Source organism: Rattus norvegicus, chromosome 4 (genome assembly GCF_036323735.1).
Source record: "Rattus norvegicus strain BN/NHsdMcwi chromosome 4, GRCr8, whole genome shotgun sequence".
Classification (NCBI taxonomy): domain Eukaryota; kingdom Metazoa; phylum Chordata; class Mammalia; order Rodentia; family Muridae; genus Rattus; species Rattus norvegicus.
Genome location: NC_086022.1, coordinates 180,645,169 through 180,668,269, shown reverse-complemented (window position 1 = coordinate 180,668,269; position 23,101 = coordinate 180,645,169). Strand labels below are relative to the sequence as shown.

Here is a 23,101-nt window from a genome sequence, read left to right as displayed (position 1 = left end):
ATATAACATACATATGTATACATGTGTAGACTATTACTAGGTGACTCACTACTTTAAATTTTCATTGTTCCATTGAAGTGATACTTGGTAATCCAATTTTAGTCTTTTACTAAAGTCCCTTAAATCCATTTTTGATCTTGTCTTTCACTATTCCCTAAGCTTTTGAGATAAGAAGAAGCTGTGGGACAGGGTCTGAGAAGAGGGACAGGGTCTAGAGAGATGGATCAGTAGTTAAGAGCACTGGCTGCTGTTCAGAGGACTGGGTTCATTTCCCAGCACCCACATGGCCGCTCACAACCTTCTGTAGCTCGTTAGGGGATGCAATGTCCTTCTCTGCCCTCTGTCATGACACACTGCCTTCGCAGGGTGCACAGGTACACATGCAGGGGACACACCCACACATATGCAATAGAAAACAAATTTTAAAACGGGGACAGTAGGGACAGCTAAGGTCTCTGTTAGCTTGTCATTTCCCTGATTTTCAGCAGTAGATGTTTTCACAGCTCTTGGGTGCCGTGCGAAGGAAGCAGCTACAGAGAGAGCTGTGTGCGGTGTGAAGGGCGTTCAGAGGATGGCGTCTATCCTCCAGACAGAAACATTCCCCAGGTCCCTGTAAGGGTTTCTCCCATGCCACACGCATTCATTCAGGAGCTTCCCACCCATGTCTGCGGACCCCGTCATGGCCAGACAGAAAGCAATGAGGAGCAGGTCTCTAATAACCTCTCAAGCCACGGGCAGCTCTGCGTGTACCTGTCCGCCGAAGCAGCCCTCGCACGTCCAGGAATGCAAGTTGTTTTCAACCAAAACCAAACAACCTAACTTCCTCCTGGTGAGTGAACTTCAACCTGTCAGCAGGAAAGAAGGTATCAGAATCAGCAGATTTCCTCCTATTTTACAGGGTAGGCATTTCCAAGTAGATGCTCTAAAATTTCCCCTTGCAAGACACGAGGGTAGTTCCTGCGAGAAGCTTCTGCCTAACAATTGTTGAACAGGTCTCCAATATTTTTATTTTAAAATTATTTTACTTAAAAATACTTTTATTTTATTTTTATTTATTTATTTTTATTTAAAAGTATTTTTATTTAAAAAATATTTTTATTTAGGAGTGTGTCTGTCTACAGGTATATGCGTTTGGACGCCTGTTGAGGCCAGAAGAGGGCACTGGATTCCCCAAGGGCCACCAGGTACAAATGCTGGGAACCAAGTCTGGACCTCTGAGAAAGCAGACAGCACCCTTGACTCTGAACCATGTCTCCAGCTTCTAAGGTTTTGAAACTCAGTAAATAAACAGGACAAGCTGAAGCACTCCCCCCACCCCAAAAAAACCTCAGCCCACCCCACCCGCCCTGAAAGACTTGCCTGAGGTTCCCTGTCATTAGCAAAGAAAAGAAGCACCCTTCTGCCTGAACCTGGTCACACAGCTAGCTGGTCCCACAAGAGAAAGAAAGAACGGAGGCCTGCGGTCCTAGAGGACCGCAGGTCTGTGGGGGAAGAGAGAGAGCGGCAGCCCATTCTCCCCTGACCTCACCAACCCCTCTTCCTCGGGCTGCTGAGGCAGCAGAACCCGGTGGAAATGTCACCTGCGGGTGTCTGATCCATGCAGGTCACATCCCGCCTGTGCTGTGAAAGCTCCTTGGTAACCACACACAAAGGTCCCTTTAATTTTTAATTGAATCCTAAGAGGTCTTTTTCTTTTCTTCTTCTGGAGGTGCCAGCTTACAGTAATTACTAGAATCCCCAACAGGGCCAATCAGAGATTCGTAGAAAATAAAGATGGACGAAGAGACCTTATCCAATCGGCTGCTGTCGCTGCTTTGCTCTCAAGGCTCGGAAGATCCAGGGCAGAGGTCGCAGGTCTTGCCATCCTGAGCTATTAATAGGAGTCTTGAAATCAACCCCCGCCTGGCGAGATAAGAGAACCTGATTATATCGCCTGGGTATCTCTTCTCCTAGGGCCAAGACACCTCCCGTTTCATCAGCTACTTATCAAAATCAGATTATAAGGGAATAATCAGATCAGAATTGTTTATGCGCGCCTCGGCCTTGAGTTACAAATGGCTTCCCCGTGGGGCCTGAGGGGAGCGAACCACCATGACCTATGGGTGAACCTGCCTTTGTATTCCCTGCACCTTCCTCCGAACCTGTGATTCCCCAAAGACCACAAGTCTTAAGCCTGGCCATTGATTCCTGTGAGGCAGGTGAGGCCGGTTCCAAGGGCTGAGGAGATGTGGGCAAAAGATTCTATCTTGGTGATAAGTCATAAGTCAGTAATAGGTTGTTCTGAGTGCTCCCAAGTAGAAAACAATGGAGCATTTAGTAGGTTCTGGAGTTACGTAAGATGGCGCTTTCCAAACAAAGAGGAGGCAGCGCGCCCAGCCAAGAGGACCTAGCTCAGGAGGCGGTGTGGTCTGGTGGTTCTAGGGAGAGATGTGGGGGCCGGGGCTTCCTGGGTTCAGCTACCAGCCGAGACTCTGACTCAGGGGGAAGCGGAGCCAAGTCTCTTGGCTTGAGGCAGAGGCTGTAAAGCCAGGGGAGAAGAAAACCACAGGTCTGTGCTCACCGACTGGGGAAAACACATTTGGGGAATTTAAAAAAAAAAAAAAGATCACTCTGTTAAGTTACAATTTGGGAGTTTTTCCCACTTATTGGCTGGCATCCTCCTCTGGGCTGGTGTGGAGCCAGGCCAGCGTCTGGGGGTGTTCTGTGGGAGACAAGGAGAAGCCCTGGGGTCTGAGAAGTTAGTCAACCTTGGTGTGCTTTCAGCAATGCTCCTGGAACTAGACAGGCCAGGAGCTACTGTGTGAATTCTCCCCTTCTGTTCGTTCACCCTCCCTTCACAGTAAAAGCCCTCTGCAGTGGAGTGAGGAGCGACCCCTTCCCCTTCGTTTTCTGGTAGCCTCCTCTCAATATGTCAGCCTTATAACCTGCAGCCACTTAGGCTGCGGGCTGATAGCACAGCCAAGGCTGATGGGAAATAGTCTCCGTGTCCCACCAACCCCGGAGCTCTGTCAAAATCCTGGCCAGACAGAGTAGGTGGCTACCTACATGGCTGGGTTTAAAGCAGCTGGCCAGGTCTCCACTTTCTGGCATCATGAGTCCCTTCTCTAGATCTGAAAAATTTGTTAGTCTTTAGAGAGAGAGAGAGAGAGAGAGAGAGAGAGAGAGAGAGAGAGAGAGAGAGAATAACTATTAATGTGCAACTTGCATTCACGGGAATCTCTATGTCAGCCACTAATATTTTAGTTCGAAATACTTTATCAGAGAAAGGAGAGGCAGGTTTGCTCTGGTGTGTGTGTGTGGGGGGGGGCAGCGTGCATGTGTATGTGCGCGCGCGCGCGTGTGTGTGTGTGTGTGTGTGTGTTTCACATGTGTGTGATATGCACAAAAATCTCTAGAATGCAGAAAGCCCATGGGGAAGAGGGAATGAAACCTCAAGGAAAAATAATCACCTTGGTCATTTCCCCCAGAGTTATCTGGAGTAGCTTTTGACACTGCAGGCTGGGTGGATGGAAAATTTGTTCCAGGGACATTGCTTTTGCTCTAACCCAAACCAGGCCAGACGGAATCCAGGTTTCTCTGTGGTTCCCTCACCCAGCCCCCAAATATGCCCAAGATATCATGCCCCCACACTTTTTTTTCCTGGCCAAACTCAATGTTTGAAATTCTAAGTTCCCCATATTTAAATGCAGGAAGTCTTCTCTCCCTGGAGAATTATTTTCTACCTTTTTGTCATTTTGCTGCAATCTAAACATTACCGAAAGATGAAAGACATAGTAAGAGGCTGCCTGCCCAAGAAGACACAGCCCTTTTGTAAGAGCATATGGGCTCTACCCGGCTGGAAGAACTTAAAATAACTCCAGTTACACACTTTCCCCTCTGGCTTTTCTGAGTCTAATAGTGTGCCTGCCTACTTCACCACTTAGACACCACTGGTCTGAGAGACTCACGTCTAGGAAGGCGGAGGGGACAGCTGTGGATTCACAAGAAAAAAAGTCATCTCTGGTCACAGCACTGGGTCCTTGAGTCAGCCTCTTGTCAAGAGCCACACCTGATTGGACAGAGACAACACTATGTCCATTTATGGGGAGAAAGTTCTGGAAGGAAGTTCAACCGAGTACGGAGACATCTCACCTAGAGAGCAGTCGTCCCATGTTTTTAGGTCCAGAGTCCACGGAACCTCTCGTCTCTTGTTCCTTGGTCTCTTGTCTCGGTATTAAGGACCAGCCTTGCGCTGCACAGATGAGACTGTAGGCCTACAAAGCCATCTGCAGACACAGGGAATGGATGGCCCCACCAAAGCTTGAGGGTCCCTGGAACCTTCACTTTTGAAATGATGATATACCTTCTACTGTCCTCCAACCGTCATGTGATTGTATGTCATAGTCCCTCAGGTTAAGAATCCTAATGATCTTCCCCAACGAAAAGGGCAACCTTTAAGTTCCCAGACTTTTTAAGGGACCAGACCACACATGTATAAATATCTACCGGACAGATGTGAATGAGTTGTTGTACAGAACTGCCGTCTGCAGATGTCCCGACTTCTGCTTGCACTGTGAATTTTTGAAACGACATGGCACTACACGTCCCGTACCTCACAATGACCAGCTTCGTGGGGAACAAGTATGGCGTCATCGAAGGGTACCATAGGCTATGTCAACACAGAAGGAAGAAAGCATGCACTGAAGTCTCTTAGGTAAGAAATTGAAAACCACCTATGCAGAAACTAAAAACCAAATGGCTGTTCAACCTTAGGGCAATAAATGGCGGTCAGGCTCCTAACCCTGGGGGCCTTAACACCAGGAATACACAGCTCGGGATACACAGCCTTACTTATCTCCTGCTTTTTTTTATTTCAGATGCCTCCCGAACTAATCAATAAGGGTTGCACGCATAGTGTGAGGGCCTCTTACGATGCTGCTTAGTTGGTAAGAGGAGGCCCTTGCATCCAGATCTGAGGAGAAGACCTCCACGTAGGCGCACACATATCAATGTGGAAGATTTATGAGTGCCTATCCCATTCTCAGAGCCAGTCAGCTTTATTTGACATTGATTGATAGAAATTAGGAATCAGCATCCCGGGGTTGGGGATTTACCTCAGTGGTAGAGCGCTTGCCTAGCAAGCGCAAGGCCCTGGGTTCGGTCCCCAGCTCCGATAAAAAGAAAATAAAAAAAAATAAAAATAAAAAAATAGGAATCAGCATCCCAGGTGCCCCTCCAAGATTCCCTCCAGCTCGAGTTCTACCTGGGGACCAATTACAACGCTGACCTCTACCCTAGTGTAGAGCGTGGCATACGGACCGCCTGGGCCAAATCGGTATTACTGCCTCGCTTCTTCTCTATTCCCAAGACAGGTTGGTTTTTTTTTTTTTTCTTTTCATTCTTTAATTTTTTTCCAAATCACATTTCTTTTTTTTTAAGATTTATTTATTTTTAGTTATGTGAGTGCACTGTTGCTATCTTCAGGCACATCAGAAGATCCCATTACAGATGGTTGTGAGCGACCATGTGGTTGCTGGGAATTGAATTCAGGACCTCTGGAAGAGCAGTCAGTGCTCTTAACCACTGAGCCATCTCTCTAGCCCCTAAATCACATTTCTTAAAGTTAGCATAGAATGTGTTTCACTGCGATAATTAATTTCCAGTCACCATGTTCATCCCCTCCCTTCCCCTCACCCTCCTCATTAAGATCTCTCCCTCCTCCCTTATAGTCCTCTTTGAAGTTTAATGAGCTACTCTCTCTCTCTCTCTCACACACACACACACACACACACACACACACACACACACACACATGTTCTAGTCTCCATGTCCGTGAGAAAACGCGCAATACTGGTTTTACTGAACCTGGCTTTATTTCACTTAACATAATGATCTGAGGTTTCCAAGCCGTGTTTCTGAAGCAAACACTAACCAGAGAGAGTTTACATATACAAGTTCACACACACCACCTGGTCAATATAAAACGTATTCAACACCATGTCTTTGTGGATTATGAAAAGTTTATTAAGAAAGGAAACACACACCCTTTAAAAATAACCACCTCAAGTGTATAGAAACACTCCATCTTCTACTCTTGATTTGATCAAGGCCAGGAAAGGAGATTACAGCCCCGTAATGCAGACCCATGGCTCTGAAAGAGGCAGTGCTCACTTGAGACAAGAAAATTAGAAGACGTGAGTTCTTTTCAGTGACTTCAACACTAAGCAGTTGGCCGTCAGATAGGCTGAACTTACACTACACAGCTAAAGCACATTCTGGGTTAACAAGAGTAAAATCCAGTGGCATATTTATACAGAGGTGATCACACGGTAATAGTTCAGAGACAGTCATCAGGAAATATCAAGACACAGTTCATGTTTGCAAGTGATGGACAGCTTTCAAGTTCATTTCTGATCGTCTTTAAGTAGCCCCTTCAGAGTTGCCCCTCCTGACACCCCTTGGGTCGCTTTTATCAAGGCAGTTTCATAAATATGCCCCAGATATAATGCACAGAGACATGAGTGAAGAAGTATCAGGAGATCCTCAGGTCTTGGACATGGATAAAAGTAATATAGAATGGAATTCCACTGTAGGAACACATTGGAAGGCGGTCGAAAGAGAATATCTAAGTTCTGCATCCAAATAGGGGCATGTGATGCCTGTTACTTGACTACAGTTTCTAGGGCTTTTGAGTAGCTACGGTTTAGGCACGGCTCCAAGGTGCTGCCTACACCAATTTGGATGGAGTTTGGAGCCACAGATGGCAGTCACCGTAAAGGCGCAGACCCGTTGAGTGGGCTCAGTTACAGTCTGTAAACCCAGGTGGCCGTATTCCTATCCCAAGCCCTGGCCATTTCTCCTCTTGGAAAAGTCTTGATTCATTTAATCCTCCTGAAGGAGGCTGGGGGAGGGGGGAGCTGCTCAAAGCTCACTGCTCTACAGTTTGGAAGGCACAGTCACCGTCCTGGCTCTGCGACAGATTTGAAGTGTAACATTTTGCTAAGTGAGAAGCTGTGTGCCTGCTCCTTCTCTGTTGCCCTTACTGAAGCTTCAATATTTGCAAAACATAACGTCAAAATACTCCAAATCCAGCCCAAAGCCATTTGTTTTTCATGCAACCCAATCCTTACACATCCCAGCATATAGCAAGCTTCCAGCGAAGGGCCCCATCATCGGGCTCTGCTCCTTCTCTTCACTTACAACGTTTCCCCTCTCTGGGGAGTTAAGGATATCTGATCATAACAGTAAAATCCCCCATTCTGCGCAGACGTCGTATCATGAGCTGAAACCACCCCAACTCTTGGTTGTGTTAGAAAGTAGGAACCCGCAGGCTAAAATTATTCTACCCTTTAAAATGCCCACCCACCCCCACCACCCCGTGAGTCGTTTGCAAATCATAGCGCAACTTAACTGGGCGGGGAATCTTCATTTTCTCATTGAGAAAACAAAAACAAAACCCTGCTGAGTTTGTTGGACAAAGGCATTCTGTGTGTGCTTTCAGCCGGGCTGGGTGCACAGAAACGGACTGGAGGATAGCTTCACTTTGAAAGGACAGCCCGTGACATCCTGGATCCTCTACCACATTCCTGCTTCTATAGACACTATCCCAGGTCAATGTGAATTTGGTTCCTCTTAACTGTGTGAGGCCAGAGGTCAGCTATCCACTCTGGGTTATTTTCAGTTTGTTTGTTTTCCCTTGAGACAAACTCTCTCATCATGGACCCAGAATTCAAATGCTAAATTAAAGATGGCTGTTGGGGCTGGGGATTTAGCTCAGTGGTAGAGCGCTTACCTAGGAAGCGCAAGGCCCTGAGTTCGGTCCCCCCATCTCCGAAAAAAAGAACCAAAAAAAAAAAAAAAAGAGATGGCTGTTGAGGAAGCCCCAGGGATGTGGCCTTCTCTTCCTCCACGCCACTATGCCTGGCCTTTCTATAAGGGATCAAGTTCTTACTGGAATGGCAAGGACTTAGGTTACTGAACTATCTTCAGAGCCCAGAGCTGGTTATTCTTAACAAACACTAAAGGTATCCCAGGTTGGTATCAGGAAACTTCGTGCTGTGTTCATGCAATTTTGTCTGAGATCAGTCCTTTTTTTTTTTTTTTTTCCCTTGTTTTTGTTTGGTTGGTTTTGGTTTTTTTCAAGACAAGGTTTCTCTGTCTGCTCTGGCTGTCCTAGAAACTTTCTTTGTAGACCAGGCTGGCTCTGAACTCACAGAAATCCATCTCCTTCTACCTTCCAAGTGCTGGGATTAAAGATATGTACCAGCCCCCTGCCCCACCCCCGCCCCACCCCTGTTCCTCTGATGGAATTTTACTCACCATCCTCTCTGATGGGCTGCCTTGACCCGAGTGATCGAGTGATCGAGTGATCGGGAAGCAAGTCAGAATGCAAAAAGTTTAAGCATCTGTTAATCAGGAATAAGAGTCAGTGGTGATCCCTTTCCTTCAGGTAGGGTGTGTGGATCATGAAGGACTGATTCCATTATCAGCATCATATAAAGTCCTCAAAGGCAAAAGGGTATGTGTTCTCTAGGGGGGAATTTTGTGACAGGAAAGTATATGGATAGGCAGAGTGGGGGCAAGCCTGGCTGAGCTGGGACCTGGGACTCGCTGAGACCCACAGATGCATGTCTGCCCTGGGTAGTACCAATTACATAGCAAAGCCTGTCTTAACCAGTACTGTGACTTAAGTCTAAACTGAACCTAAATGCCCTAACTGTGGACATATCACCCAAACAAGGACTTCGAGGCATTCTGTCTCTAGGTCAACTGTAAAAGTCATCATCACTAGGATTTCACAGGAAGTCCATGTGTTTGACAGGACTCACCCGTAGTTCCCAATCCCCATTAAAGGTACTTAGTGGTCAAGGGGAGATTTTTCTCAATGTATCACAGACGAGCTATTAATAGAAGTATTTCCCATGACAAATGCTCTTGTTTTTTTCTCTGAGAGTGTTTTAAACCTGAGTGTTCTTTTCTTTTCTTTTTTTGTGGTGGTTATCTTCCAGGAAAAGTAGATCTTCAGACATCTTCCCTTGTGGCTGTAATTTTTCCTAACACCAGCGGTGCTGCCTAAGAACAGCCAGAGCTCATTAAACAGAATCCTGAGCATAATTTTAATGAACAATTAGCTGGAAATTAGTCTTAATGATTTGTTTTAGATGACAGTCTAGAGGCATAATATAATTATTTTTAAACTTTCTACGTCGTTAAGAATACAACAGCACCACCTTTCAATTATGGTGAATCAGACCTCTCGAGGCTGCAGCCCACTCATGGATCAGAGCTAAGGCAACCGGAAGGCTGCACCCTGCCCAGGTGTTCAGAATCACTGAGCCTTCTTGTTCTACTAGGTTTTTTAAAAAAGCCATTTCATACCTTGAAGACATCTCCACTGTGAAAAATAAAACCTCTCAACTGAGACCCGGCTTTCCTTAGACCTTTCTCAAGACACCAAGGGGATAATGGCAGGCGGCAGAAAGAGCTAGAAGAATCTAGGGTCTAGGGAATGGCCTGCGTTGCCAGTTCACACCATCGCACTGGACTGACACAAAGGCAGAGGAGGGCGGGGATGGGAGAGCCGTAGGGCTAAATAAGCACCAGAGCTTAGCACCGGCTCAAGGTCATTCGTCCCTTGTCTGTTGTTCTTTTCCTTTTGGTGTTCACCAAGTCAATTTGAATCTTGTTTCTCATTAGAACGTTAAAAATAAGTTGGCTTGTAAAATTACGTATGTGCGCGCGCATGCGCACAGCACCCAGTGTCCCTGGAACTGGAGATACAGGTAGCTGTGAGCCACTCAACTTGGGCTCTGGAACTGAACTTGAACTCGAGTCCTTTGCAAGAGCAGTGAGTCCTCTTCCCTTGTGAGCCGTGTCTCTCCACCCCTGTCCTCACAAAAAGTTTTTTGTTTTGTTTTGTTTTGTTTTTTAAAGTACAATAGAGATCCAAAAATAAGTTTTTTTTTTTTGTTTTCTGCGGGAAAAAAAATCTAAAAATACACATTTAGAGAATGAAAAGGTATTTGTTGTCAAAAGTTTGCCTTTAAAAAATTGTGGTTTTCGCCTCGGCTGGCCGGTGGGTGTGCTGTTTCTGAGCTTGTCTCCCACGGAGCCAACCTGTTAGGCCTTTTGTTGCTGGCCATCAGAAGCCATCAGGGAGCGCAGCCCAACACCCACATAAAAGACCTGGTACCTGTGTTTCCACATCACAAAGCAAGCCAGCAAGCACACCAGGCCACAGACCAGGTTTAGAACCATCTGGATGACTAAGAACAATTTGAAAGTACCAGTGATGCTGCTACAGTCAGTCACATCCCTGTAAACAAAGGCCCTGCTGAGAGGCTCCGCGGAAGGCAGCCGGCACTGGCAAGAATCCAGGGAGGTTTCACAGGTAAACTGTGCAAGCAGGGAATAGTGGTGGGCGGCGAAGGCCACGGCCAGCGTGCAGACCATCAGGCCGAGGGCACTCAGCAGGAAATAAAACACCTGCAAGAGAGAAGAAGCGCTTCCTGTTACCAGAGCAACTGCAAAGCAAACCAGTGAACACTGTTTGAGCTCTCTGAGGCACGGGCCATTCTCTTCTCAAAATATAACACCCAAGACGCGGATCTTACTCCCACGCTGATCAGTTAAATCACCGGCTTTTGCTCCCGTACCCCAGGCTGACCCGTACTATCTTTAAAGCTGAGGAAGGGCTTGAATTCCCAATCCTCCTGCCTCCAGCGCTCAAGTGCTGGGACTGTAGATGTGTGCCGCCATGACAGCTCTATACTTATTTATTGGGAAACAGTCCTTAACCCTTTATCATGCAGAGCCGGCCTTTCTTATGGATTGCAACGACCTCTTCGCTTGCCTGCGAACTGTTTATGTCTAGCTTTAGCAAGTAACGCAAATGAATCCCAAAGAAGCCCTCTCTTCCAGAGGGCACCCCACACTTATCTATAAAATTGGGAAAAGTCAGTCACAGGGTAGAGACAAGATATGAAAGCAAAAAACAGGTTTCTGTAATGAAAACATCACACTGGTCAAAATTGTTAAAAATTGATCAACTAACAATAAGGGTTAATGAAAAACAGACGTGCTTAGCGTGGCAGCGCTCTACAGCGGTGATAGTCAAGAACCCCAACCAAGAGGCCTCTGGGAGGAAAACAAAACGTGGCTGTAAAAAGTAGATGACTCGTGTTAGCTCTGGGACTGGACGTGACTGGTTAAAGTTCTAACTGCAAGGGATGGCGGACTCTCCATAAACATCTCTGTCTTAGTTCACTGACGTCTGGACCACTGTGAGCAAAAGTTGTACGTTCTCACTGGCAATGGCCACAATATGGTCTACCGTACAGCAAGAGAGATGCTCTTGTGACTGGGCTCACAGACCTCTGACTGCTCCCCCACGTGAGGTCCAGATACAGACCAGTTCCACAGACATTGGAACTCTTGTCTACAGTTTGTAGGGCAAGATTTATGCTGCAATGGAGACAAAAAGCTACCCCTTACTAGCAGCAGTTCTGCTGTGTGGCTGAGACCAGTCCTGAACTCACGATCCTCCTGCCTCCTCCCCTCAAGTACTGGGGTTTCAGGCAGGTGCTACCTTGCCTGGATGAAACAACTTATGCCTTAGAAACGTAACCGGAGTATTCTGTATTTGACATATTTCATGTTCTTTGGAGGGAAAGAATCAGATAAATGCAAAATGACAGCATTATAAAATTTAGAAAGGATTTGTGTAATTTGCGATATTCAAAGGACTGCTTTGCTCCTGTCCCCAAAGCATTCAGTGGCTATGTTTCATGTGAAAGTGGACTTTAAAATATTGATTTACTGTGTAAGGCTAATGGGTTAGAATATTGAAAGTACTATGGATTTTTCTGAAACATTTGAGATTTAAGTTCCCGGTGTGAAAAGCGGGTTTGTGTTGGCCACGGGCAACTGCTAGCAGGAGAGACCCAGTTAAAGTGTCATTACCCTCCGGGTAGTCATCTCTTAGTAGAAGAGCCCCAAGCTGAACTTTCACCACAGCATTTTTAGCTATGGGTTTTGGCAACCAATGTGATTGCTCTCCCATCTACTGCGTAGATGCACATAAGCACAGTCACACCCAGATGCACACACGTGTCCTTAAACTGTAGCTAGTCATAATACCTACCACTGGGAAAGTTCACTTACTGTCAACAAGAAGTTTGTCTATTTTAAAGAAAACAGCGCTGGCAAGAGGTCTCAATGGGTGGCTCCTGCCACCAAGTCTGATGACCTGAGTTCAATACCCAGGAAAGAGCCAACTCCCTGAAAGATGTCCCCTGACCTCCACATACACATATCATAGCATGGAGACACGCAAAAAATAAATGAGTGATAAAGTATAATTTAAAAATGTAAAGGATACATTTTGACTCAAAATATTGTTTTGCCAAAGACCATGGAACAAATGCACAACCATGAGAGCATGAACCGGCAGGCCAGGCCACCTAAATAAGGCTTCACTCCCTAGTGCTCCAGGAGGGGGATGTCGGGCTCATCCATAGTGCTCCTGGGGTGGGGGAAGGGACAGGGGAAGCTCATCCATAGTGATCCTGGGGGGAGGTGGAGGGGGAAGCTCATCCATAGTGCTCCTGGGGGAGGGAGAACTCATCCATAGAGCTCCTGGGGGAAGGGGGGAGCTCATCCCTAGTGCTCCTGGGGGGAGGGGTAGAGGAAGGGGGAAGCTAATCCATTGCCATGTTAAGCAATATTTCTTTACTTGTAAATTCAGAATGATACCTGTAACCCTGACTTTACATCGTCATTAGAAGGATACAGACTTGCCACCTTTGAAGGGCACAGGAGCCCTAGCTGGCTATTTGTGAATTAAACCAGCAAGGGGGGGGGGCACTGCCAGTTCCAGGAATCCTTCAGCAGAGACCTGCTGCCTGGTTGCTCTCTGTCCTGTGAGAGGAGCAGTGCAGACTTGGCTTGCAGAAGGGTGTAAACATTAGCAAGGCACACAGAGGTTGCTTAATTACAATCTCAATCCTTAACTACAGAACCCAGCAGCTCCAGGACAGAAGGAAAGTACCCACCTCCCTTAGCCAAGTGACAGCTCACACTTAGTGACTCTCAGAATCAGGCAAGCTGCCTGTCTGTCAGGTTACAGACACTCAGGCCTGCTGGTGGCACCTGGTGGCACCTTCCTTTCAGGATGTTAAGTCTGACAGCAACAGGCTCCTGCAGTAAAACCCATAATTTAAAACCAAGCGCTCTGTTTTGCCCGCATGACAAGAATAAACAATGAAGGCAGGCATGTGGAGTCACCTTGGGACCTTGACAGCAGCCAGTGTGGGTGTCCCTGCAGAACATCTCTGGAGGCCAGCTCTGTGCTTATGTAACCCCCAGGCTTTCTCCTGCCCTGCTGTAATTGGAACCCGCTGTGGCTTTCCCAGTTGGTGGCTCTGGGAGGAGGGGGTTCTGTTTGGATTTAATGATCTCCCCTTGGCCAGAAGGTGAGGCCTGGCTGCTGCTGGGAAGTGGATGCCACAGAGCAGCCCAGGGAAATGCCAGCAAGGTGTCCGCAGGCACATGACCTTCAGGGGTTCCACAACTGCACAAGAGCTCTCAGAAAAGGGGGGACACTCAGAAGGGCAGGTAAGAGGGTTCACACCAGTGGCCTGCCAGGCCCAGAGGCAGAGTCCAGGGAGAAAGCAGGAAAGTGCTGGTGGTCTCTGGAGTCTACGAGCAGGTTGTGTGTGTGTGTGTGTGTGTGTGTGTGTGTGTGTGTGTGTGTGTGTGTGTGTTACAGAGAGAAAGAGAGAGAGAGAGAGAGAGAGAGAGAGAGAGAGAGAGAGAGAACAGAAAAGTCCATCACCATAACACGCAGGCTTGCCCTGTCTATCTAGGTACCCAATACATTCTCAGAAAAAGCTTAGGCCAGGGTGCCCAGGGGTGGGGGCTAAAATGCAGCCATGCAGGGATGAGTCCCGCCTAAAAGCCCCTTTCATCCCCCCTAAAACGCTGTGAGAAGCTCAGGGGACATCCGCTATGCCCTGTTGGAGCCCAGATGAAGCTCTTTTTGGACTGAAGATGCCAGAGAATGTCTGGGATTGCTGGCAGCAGCCTGGCAGAAGGTCACCTTGAGGAGAGGAGAAAGAGTTTCTTGTCTGTCAGCCTCTGTCATGGGTAAAGAGAGGATAGAGCTAAGGAGGGCTTCCCAGTGGGGATCTGCAGCCTTGCTGGCCCTGACAACAGTTGCTGGTTGCTTTGCTTCAATCTTTTCTTTCCCCATCTCCTTTATTTTATTTTATTTTATTTTATTTTATTTTATTTTATGGTACAGATGTTGGAGGGTCTGCTGGGGGTCTCACTGAAAGTGAAGCAAGGAAGGAGGCCTGGGTGCTTTCCGTGACTGCAGAAAAATCCAGGTTAGGATGTTTTTACTTTCTGGATTAAGCCCCTGAGACTTGGCACGCTATTTCTTATGAGGTTTTTTTGGCTTTCTTTTTCTTTTCTCTTTCTCTTTTCTCATCATCGTACCTTGTTATTTGGTCAACCTCACAGAAAAGGAGTCTGAGCAGGTGTCTGTTCTTCTTAAAAAAAAAAAAGACCAAGACCTCATATCAAAAAGGTGAGTTTCAGGGCTGGAGAAGTGGTCCAAGGGTCGAGAGCTCTTGCTGTTCTCCCAGAACACCCAGGTTCAGTTCCCAGCACCCACATGGTGGCTCGCAGTTATCTGTTAAAAAGTGTGAGCAGATTGTTTTTTATACCACTATCATGGAGTATACAACCACCTTCTCCTCCTCCTTCTCCTCCTCCTCCTTCTCCTTCTCCTTCTTCTCCTTCTCCTCCTCCTCCTTCTCCTTCTCCTTCTCCTCCTCCTCCTCCTTCTCCTTCTCCTTCTTCTCCTTCTCCTCCTCCTCCTCCTTCTTTTCCTTCTCCTTCTTCTCCTCCTCCTTCTCCTCCTCCTCCTCCTCCTCTTCCTCCTCCTCCTTCTCCTCCTCCTCCTCCTCCTCCTTCTTTTCCTTCTCCTCCTCCTTTTCTTCTTCCTACAACTCTTCCTTCTCCTCTCTCACCTCTCCCACCTCTTCCTCCTCCAGACAGAATCCCATGATGTAATTTTGCTGGCCTCCAACTCAGTATACGGTTGAGGCTGGCCTTGAACTTTTGGATTTCTGATCTCCCCGCTTTCCACTTCCTGAGTGGTGAGATCACAGTCATGTGCTACCATGCCCCATTGATTTGGTGCTGGGGGTCAGATCTGGGGTTTCATCCATGCTGGGCCATCACTAGCTACATCTCCATACTTTAAGCACGTCCTATTTTTTACCTTTGTGATTTTAAAATGACATTACTGACTTATTCTTGGGCTTTATGTCTCCCGGGTTTAGGAAGCAAAGAGGGAAGTCAACTACAGACGGACAAGAGAAACACACAGGACATTCTCATTCTGGACTATGGCACCAAGTGAAGCCACCAGCCAGGGGTGCTCAGTTTATCCTATGACCTTACGTTCTCCACCTCTGAGGAGTGTGCAAGCCTCTTCCCACCTCTGAGGGGAGACCGTCCGAGCCTCTCCTTGGAGATGACATTTTACACAGTGCGGCGCTGTGTGCCTGAAAGGATTGCAATCAAACGCACTCCCCTGGCAGACAGGAAGTTCATAGCACGTGACAGCCAAGCCTTGCACAGCCTAGCCATTTCCCACAGACTATAAGCAGGGCCCGCCGGACACACCCAGTGAACCCTTTCTGTGTTGGCACCCCACCTACAAGGGGGCATACAGTCGGACTGTTTTATTGCTGGGATATTCCAAATACCCCCAAGATATGAAAATGAGCACCCAGAGAGACACTGTTTCCTGGCATAGTGTTTGGTTGCACTGCTCAGCATTTGTTCTGGGTCATTAAAGGTCCCACTTCATATGCTGTAGGCCAACCCTACTCATGGAAATTAATTAAAGATCCTAGCATTACCTCTATGTCTGGACCAACGCCCTCCCGGAACATGTTTTATCTGCCTGTAAATGGAGTTTCTGGTGTCAGCAGATAGGTAGCACCTTAAGAAGCTCCCTCTTGTCTGCAGTCACATTCCTCTCTATGCGATGCTTCCGAAAACAGGAGAAACAACTTACCTTCATAGAAAACTGGACACACGTCCTCTCGTCAACTTGGTATGAGACACAAAGCATGAACAGTCCAAGGTAGGCCACCACGCAGACCTGCAGCAGGGGACGCAGGAAAGAAACAGGACTGGGTTACGAGGATGCCAGCAACACACGGCTCAGTCAGTGTCTCCCACAGGGGCCATCCCTGCTGCCGAACCTTTTCTCTTGCTCGTGACTTGTGTTTCTCTCAACCTGTGAGGCACAACTTTAAAGATGCATTTTCGCTACATTTAACGGAGAGCGTGTTTGTGTGTGCATGTGTGGGTATATGTACATGAACATAGTGTTCTCGGAGGCCTGGAGATGGTGTCAGATCCCTCAGAGCTGGCATTGCAGGCAGCTGTAAACCATCCAACATGGGTGAGAAACTGCACGCAGGTAGGTCCTGTGGGTGAGCAGTAGACAAGGAACCACAGAGCCGTCTCTGTAGCCCAATGGGACGTGGCTTTAAAATAGTAAAGCCATCATCTTAACCAGTATTTATTAAGTTCCTCTGTATTCCCAAGAGTCTAAAAGATAGTTCAGAGCATATACAATGATAAATAAAGTCTAATCTATTCTATTAGTGTATGTCCAATCAGGGCCAGAATAAAATCACACACTACTCTAAGGCAGGACACTATTGGCTACACGCCACTCAGAGAATTCTAAAAGGAATTAAGGCTAATAGGGAAATATGGAGGATTTGCTTAAAAAGAAGGCTTGAAATGACCCTTGCTAGTAACAGCAAGAGGCACCTGTAGAGGCTGGAGCTCCTTCAAGGGCTTTCCATACCTAACTTCATGCCATTGTCATAGAGCCGTATAAGGTAGGTTAAGTGGGACAAACAGACCCACAGTAGAACTGTAACAAGGTGTAGAGTAGAAAAGGCATGGTGGAGATACAAAACACAGCAGGTGGGTGACAAAGAGGTGGCTTGGCTCTCCAGCAGGGAGTGGGATAGCCTCAGACACAGGCTCTCCAGCAGGGAGTGGGATAGCCTCAGACACAGGCTCTCCAGCAGGGAGTGGGATGGCCTCAGACACAGGCTCTCCAACAGGGAGTAGGATAGTCTCAGACACAGACTCTCCAGCAGGGAGTGGGATAGCCTCAGACACAGGCTCTCCAGCAGGGAGTGGGATAGCCTCAGACACAGGCTCTCTAGCAGGGAGTGGGATGGCCTCAGACACAGGCTCTCCAACAGGGAGTAGGATAGTCTCAGACACAGACTCTCCAGCAGGGAGTGGGATAGCCTCAGACACAGACTCCCCAGCAGGGAGTGGGATAGCCTCAGACACAGACTCTCCAGCAGGCAGTAGGATAGCCTCAGACACAGGCTCCCCAGCAGGGAGTGGGATAACCTCAGACACAGGCTCTCCAGCAGGGAATGGGATAGCCTCAGACACAGGCTCTCCAGCAGGGAGTGGGTTAGCCTCAGACACAGACTCTCCAGCAGGCAGTGGGATAGCCTCAGACACAGGCTCTCCAGCAGGGAATGGGATGGCCTCAGACACAGGCTCTCCAACAGGGAGTAGGATAGTCTCAGACACAGACTCTCCAGCAGGAGTGGGATAGCCTCAGACACAGACTCCCCAGCAGGGAGTGGGATAGCCTCAGACACAGGCTCTCCAGCAGGGAGTAGGATAGCCTCAGACACAGGCTCTCCAGCAGGGAGTGGGATAACCTCAGACACAGGCTCTCCAGCAGGGAGTGGGATAGCCTCAGACACAGGCTCTCCAGCAGGCAGTGGGATAGCCTCAGACACAGGCTCTCCAGCAGGGAGTGGGATGGCCTCAGATACAGGCTCTCCAACAGGGAGTAGGATAGTCTCAGACACAGACTCTCCAGCAGGGAGTGGGATAGCCTCAGACACAGGCTCTCCAACAGGGAGTAGGATAGTCTCAGACACAGACTCTCCAGCAGGGAGTGGGATGGCCTCAGACACAGGCTCTCCAACAGGGAGTAGGATAGTCTCAGACACAGACTCTCCAGCAGGGAGTGGGATAGCCTCAGACACAGACTCCCCAGCAGGGAATGGGATGGCCTCAGACACAGGCTCTCCAGCAGGCAGTAGGATGGCTTCAGACACAGGCTCCCCAGCAGGGAATGGGATGACTTCAGACACAGACTCTCCGGCAGGGAGTAGGATAGTCTCAGACACAGGCTCTCCAGCAGGGAGTGGGATAGCTTCAGACACAGGCTCTCCAGCAGGGAGTAGGATAGTCTCAGACACAGACTCTCCAGCAGGGAGTGGGATAGCCTCAGACACAGACTCCCCAGCAGGGAATGGGATGGCTTCAGACACAGACTCTCCAGGAGGGAGTAGGATAGCCTCAGACACAGACTCTCCAGCAGGGAGTGGGATAGCCTCAGACACAGACTCCCCAGCAGGGAATGGGATGGCTTCAGGCACAGATTCTCCAGCAGGGAGTAGGATAGCCTCAGACACAGACTCTCCAGCAGGGAGTGGGATAGCCTCAGACACAGACTCTCCAGCAGGGAGTAGGATGGCCTCAGACACAGGCTCTCCAGCAGGCAGTGGGATAGCCTCAGACACAGGCTCTCCAGCAGGGAGTGGGATAGCCTCAGACACAGACTCTCCAGCAGGGAGTGGGATGGCCTCAGACTCTCCAGCAGGGAGTGGGATAGCCTCAGATACAGGCTCTCCAGCAGGGAGTGGGATAGCCTCAGATACATTTTAGGAAACTAAGTAGAGATGTCTGATAACTTGTTAAGGGTACTGTGATACTATTCAACCAGTCTGAACAAGATTAGTCTATTAGGATTCTGGGTGTGGTGGTCCATGCCTGTAATTTGAATACTCTGGAAGCTGAGGCAGGAGGATCACTGTAAGGTCCAGATGACATTTTGTTTGTTAGTTTGTTTTCTTGCTTGCTTGCTTGCTTGATTGATTGATTTAGACAGTGTTTCTCTGTTTTGCCCTGGCTGTCCTAGAACTAGCTTTGTAGACCATGCTGGCCTCGAACTCAGAGATCTGCCTGCCTTTTCCTCTCTAGTGCTGGGATTAAAGACCTGGGCCACTACACCCAGCTCAGATGACATCTCTAAAGAGACACATCATGAGCACACTGGTCTGAAGAGATGTGGATGGGAACCAGAGCAGTTCTCAAGGAGGTGATGCTGTACCACAGAAGACGTGAGTCCTGCTGTCCAGTACCACATGGTGACTCTGGATGAGACGGACACTGTGCACCTGTGTTTCTCAGTCAGGGAGCAGGTTATTCTTGAAGGAACTTTTTAAATTACTATTTCACTGGTGTGAGTTACTAACACACAATGGCAGGTCTCATCATGACGTTTTTATACACACACAATGGTATTGCTCAATCATATCACCCTCTACCCTCACTGCCCCCCAACTCCAGTGACACCCTCCTTTCTCTTCCCAACCAGCCCCGCTTCTATTTCCAATTCTTTAAATACATTTTTAAACAAGCCAATGGAGCACCCGTTCACTCTGCATCCTCACACGGAGGGCCTGAGGAACCAAAGCAAAGGAACAAAGGCCTTGTTTTGCTCGGCAGCGGCGAGCCAGACAGAACATTCTGAACTTACTTCTGTCATATCCTGAAGCACATGCCTGGGCTCTCTCCTCGGCTTCTGTCAGCAGCATCAAGAGTTTCCCCCACGCAACTGTCTTTGTCCCTGGAGGCTGCTGGACAGAAATCTTAGTTGCCGAGAGTTCCCTCCTTCTTGTTATGAGATGCGGGCACTCAAAAGTTCGAGACTGACTGACCGGCATCTTAAAAGTAATCACAGTTGCTCCACCCCCAACGGAAAAGCCTCTTTTCCTTAGCTGCCACTCTGTCTGCTTCACTGGGCCTGACCTCCAGCAAGGCACAGTGTAGCATAGCAATGTCCAGCCATGGTCAACAGCATACTGCCTGTCCTCGACCACCACTGAACTCAGTGACTTACACAGTCTGTGCCGTACTGTTCTCTGACTCTGGGAGACTGAGAGATGAAGACCACAGGCTCACTCCGAGGCTGACCCAGCCTTCCAGAGAGAGGCTGCAGTACAGCGGAGGTGTGAACAATATGTCCGCCGTGCGTTGCAGGTGGCGGAACTGACCTGACAGAGAGGCTCCAGGGAGGAAGATGGTTGAGGATGTGTTTGTCATGCACCTACATGAAGCAGTTAAAATTGTAGGGAATACTGGCCTGGCTACAGAACCTTGTGAAAATGGAGAAAAAGTCCAAGTTACCCACTTTGGACAAAAAGTACCTCAAATGTACTTCTTTTAACTTTGGTACATCATATCACGTCATCACAGGGCTTAAGCATATGTTAATAAGCTGGCTGAGAGTTTGTACCCACAGCACAACTAACAATTTTTTTATCTCTTTATTGGTAGCATGTACAAGGATGTTCTAGAAAAATCATATTTATTGACTACCTCAAGCAGAAAGCTTTATGGCCACAGGGAAAGGAAACAGTGTTCTCCTGCCAGTCCGAAGGAAGGGCCTGCTTCCTGAGATGGCAGGGTATAGGCATGTACAGAAGACAGGGTGCTCTGGCTTTCAGGCAAAAGAGAGAAGGGCAAGCTCATGCATGAATCTCCTGGACTGGGGCCAGAGCTCCCCTCATATCTATGAGAGGAAGCCCACAGAACACGAGGCAGACATTAGCAGAGGTGTTTAAGAAGTTACCAGACCAGACCAAGGCCCAAGTGGGCCAGCTGGTACCACACTATATAAAACCCACAAAGACACAGGGCCTGAACATCAGTGCCCAGAAGCAAGAGGGCCTTTGTCTCCGAACGCTTGGAGAGACCAGATCACCGACTGTATTGATAAGAAAATCTTGAAGTGTTCCTTTGAATGGAAGGGAGCAAAGGGAATCACGTTAATCTAATTTTAGACATATGTGGTGTCTACAAGTTCTTTGCTTCTAACCCCCCTCCCCATCTATAGAAAGACCTTTTTGTCTGTATGTGGTCAAGCCTGCACTGCCTCTTGTGAGCTGGAGAGCTAAGTAGGGCTGGATTGGTCTCTGAATGTCAGGTCTGTTTCCGGGAGGAGGGGTCCTGGGTCTTGCTACACGGTGGCTTTGATTATTTGACCTAATGGACTGCAGAGGTGCCTGGTAAGGAACTGTGAGCAGGAGGGAGACCCAACACGGTGAGATGTTTGTATAAATGACTTTCCAAGATAGTCTGCAAAAACGGGAATTATTATCATTCCCCTCTCTCGATGTGTATAGTCTGGCCTTGTAACAGTCTCACTACCTCAACCTCTTTGTTTCCCTCTTCCCGTCATTGACAGTGTTGCTACACAGGGGTATTGGGGGATACAACCTTCTCCTGCCAAATACCGTTCGTTATCTCTCCTCCCTTCTCGGCCCCATCGATCACTTGTAAACTGGAAACGTGACTCTATTTCTGTAACTCTTGGATGCAGAGGGCTTTCATCCGATCAATATTGTAACAGGAGGAACTTAACCTCTGCCTACGGTCATGAAGCCAACGGACCACCACAGAGAGCAGAGGCACTGCTCTCTGCTGCATCTTCTTGAAGAAAATCTCTACAGCCGGCCACCCGCATCCATGATCTAAGGTAAACTACTCAGAGTCATTTTCCACAACTGATAAATGTATTGTAGTCTATCAGCATGATGTGGCCTTAGTCAAGACAGCTGTTAGCATATACTGAGCCGGGAGAATACATAATACGAATCAGCAAGAGAGCCATTAACATTGCTTACAGAGTCAAGACTTCAGGATCGCAGGGGACACGTCAACATGGTTGGAGGGTTTTCTCTACTCATTCTCCTTGCCCCTTCCTCATTAGACAAGGCCGAGAAGGTTCAGAATCATCTTACGGGCTGTGCCATCCTCACAATTTAAGATTCAATAGATCTAGGGTTGAGACCCAGAATTTGTATCCCTAACGAACCCCAAGGCTGCTGGTCCTGGGGCCACATCCTGAGAACAGGTCTAAGCACAAACACAGCAGCTCCCTGAGTGCCCGAGTGGAATCTATCAGAATGGCGGGACACGGTATCGAGCCCTTTCTTATGAGGCGTGAAAACAGATTTGTTATCGATGGCCACTTACAGTGTGTTCAGCCCAGTGTGGAAATCTTTACATATATTTCTTCCCCCTCGTCCTCTGAGACTTTGGAATGTAAAAGGTTAGGCGTACATTTATTGCAAGATGAATTTTTAATATTCATAATGTATACACAATAAAAGCGTTGGCGCCACGAGACAAGTTAGTGCTTCCTAATGTAAGAACCCTTTAAATTGGAGGCAGAGCCCTTCTGTCTTCATTGCTACTTAAACACAACCTCACTCCAGAGCCTGTACCCTCCATCCTCCGGAAGGCTCTGGGAGCATCTCTGAATTATTATCCTGTGTGGCAAGTCACCCTGAAACATGGAGTGGTTATCGCCCACACAACCGAAGCAAAAAATCCTTTGCAAAACTGGACCATGTCTTCAGGGGTGTGGCAGCAAAGTCCAACAACGGCCCAGAGCTGTTTACCACATGCAGTCATTTCCATGCAGTAAACTCTGCCAGAGCAAATGCCAGAGTGCTGAACTGAGGCATGCTGAGCAGAGGGGCATGGCCGTCCGCAGTTCTCATGAGACAGCTGGACTTACTCCTGTACCCGCTCCCACATCTTCTGCCTCTGCTTTGATGGGAGCATCTGCTCGCCCAGTGAGATTGGTTTATTCCTACATACGGCAAATAAAGCTCTACCAGCTGTACAGAATCTCTGTGGTCGGCAGAGACTCAGTACAGCGGAACACAGGAGAGAGCCAAAGAGAAACCCCACTAAACACTCTGCTCACCTTTGTCTTTGAGAGACATAAGGACCCTCCTAGATGCTTCAGACAGCAGACAGTATCTATCTGTCTGTCTATGTATCTATCTATCATCTACTTATCTATCCATTATCTATCTATCCATCCATCTACCTATCTATGCATGGAAAATACTTCATGTATGTGATATATATATATATATATATATATATGCATGACATCATAGTA

At 47.9% G+C, this 23,101-nt stretch overlaps 2 protein-coding genes across 8 annotated transcripts in view; one reads left to right on the top strand and one right to left on the bottom strand.

Annotated features, from left to right (window-relative positions):
• Positions 1–1,376: 1,376 nt before the first annotated feature.
• The window catches only part of Sspn (sarcospan), a 46,132-nt gene continuing 24,407 nt past the window's right edge, over positions 1,377–23,101 (bottom strand). The window contains exons 1-3 of one of the 4 annotated variants that reach the window (XM_017592843.3): positions 19,661–19,792; positions 16,073–16,159; positions 5,834–10,464 (exon numbers count right to left, since the gene is read on the bottom strand). In XM_017592843.3, coding sequence (XP_017448332.1) covers positions 10,099–10,464; positions 16,073–16,159; positions 19,661–19,669 — 462 coding nt within the window. In that variant the 5' untranslated portion in view covers positions 19,670–19,792 and the 3' untranslated portion in view covers positions 5,834–10,098. Of the gene's footprint in view, positions 1,903–5,833; positions 10,465–16,072; positions 16,160–19,660; positions 19,793–23,101 lie in introns of those variants that run through there. The other 3 variants (XM_039108233.2, XM_039108232.2, NM_001109255.2) reach the window with 3 other exon arrangements.
• On the top strand, positions 13,426–22,312 carry LOC102549898 (uncharacterized). Of its 4 annotated transcripts, XR_005504061.2 has the most exons (5): positions 13,426–13,593; positions 14,282–14,366; positions 14,503–14,569; positions 15,330–16,483; positions 19,102–22,312. XR_005504061.2 is itself a non-coding variant. In XM_063286992.1 (4 exons), exon 4 carries the CDS (start codon positions 17,872–17,874, stop codon positions 18,784–18,786), a length of 915 nt encoding a protein of 304 aa, XP_063143062.1. In that variant the 5' UTR covers positions 13,426–13,593; positions 14,282–14,366; positions 14,503–14,569; positions 15,330–17,871; the 3' UTR covers positions 18,787–22,312. The 4 variants fall into 4 exon arrangements, 3 of the variants coding, with proteins under 3 accessions (XP_063143062.1, XP_063143063.1, XP_063143064.1); XM_063286992.1 differs by having other exon boundaries at positions 15,330–22,312; XM_063286993.1 differs by having other exon boundaries at positions 14,282–14,569; positions 15,330–22,312.

Coding starts and splice junctions, on each gene's coding strand:
- LOC102549898 (XM_063286992.1), top strand. CDS start 17,872: ATGGCCTCAGATACAGGCTCTCCAACAGGGAGTAGGATAGTCTCAGAC.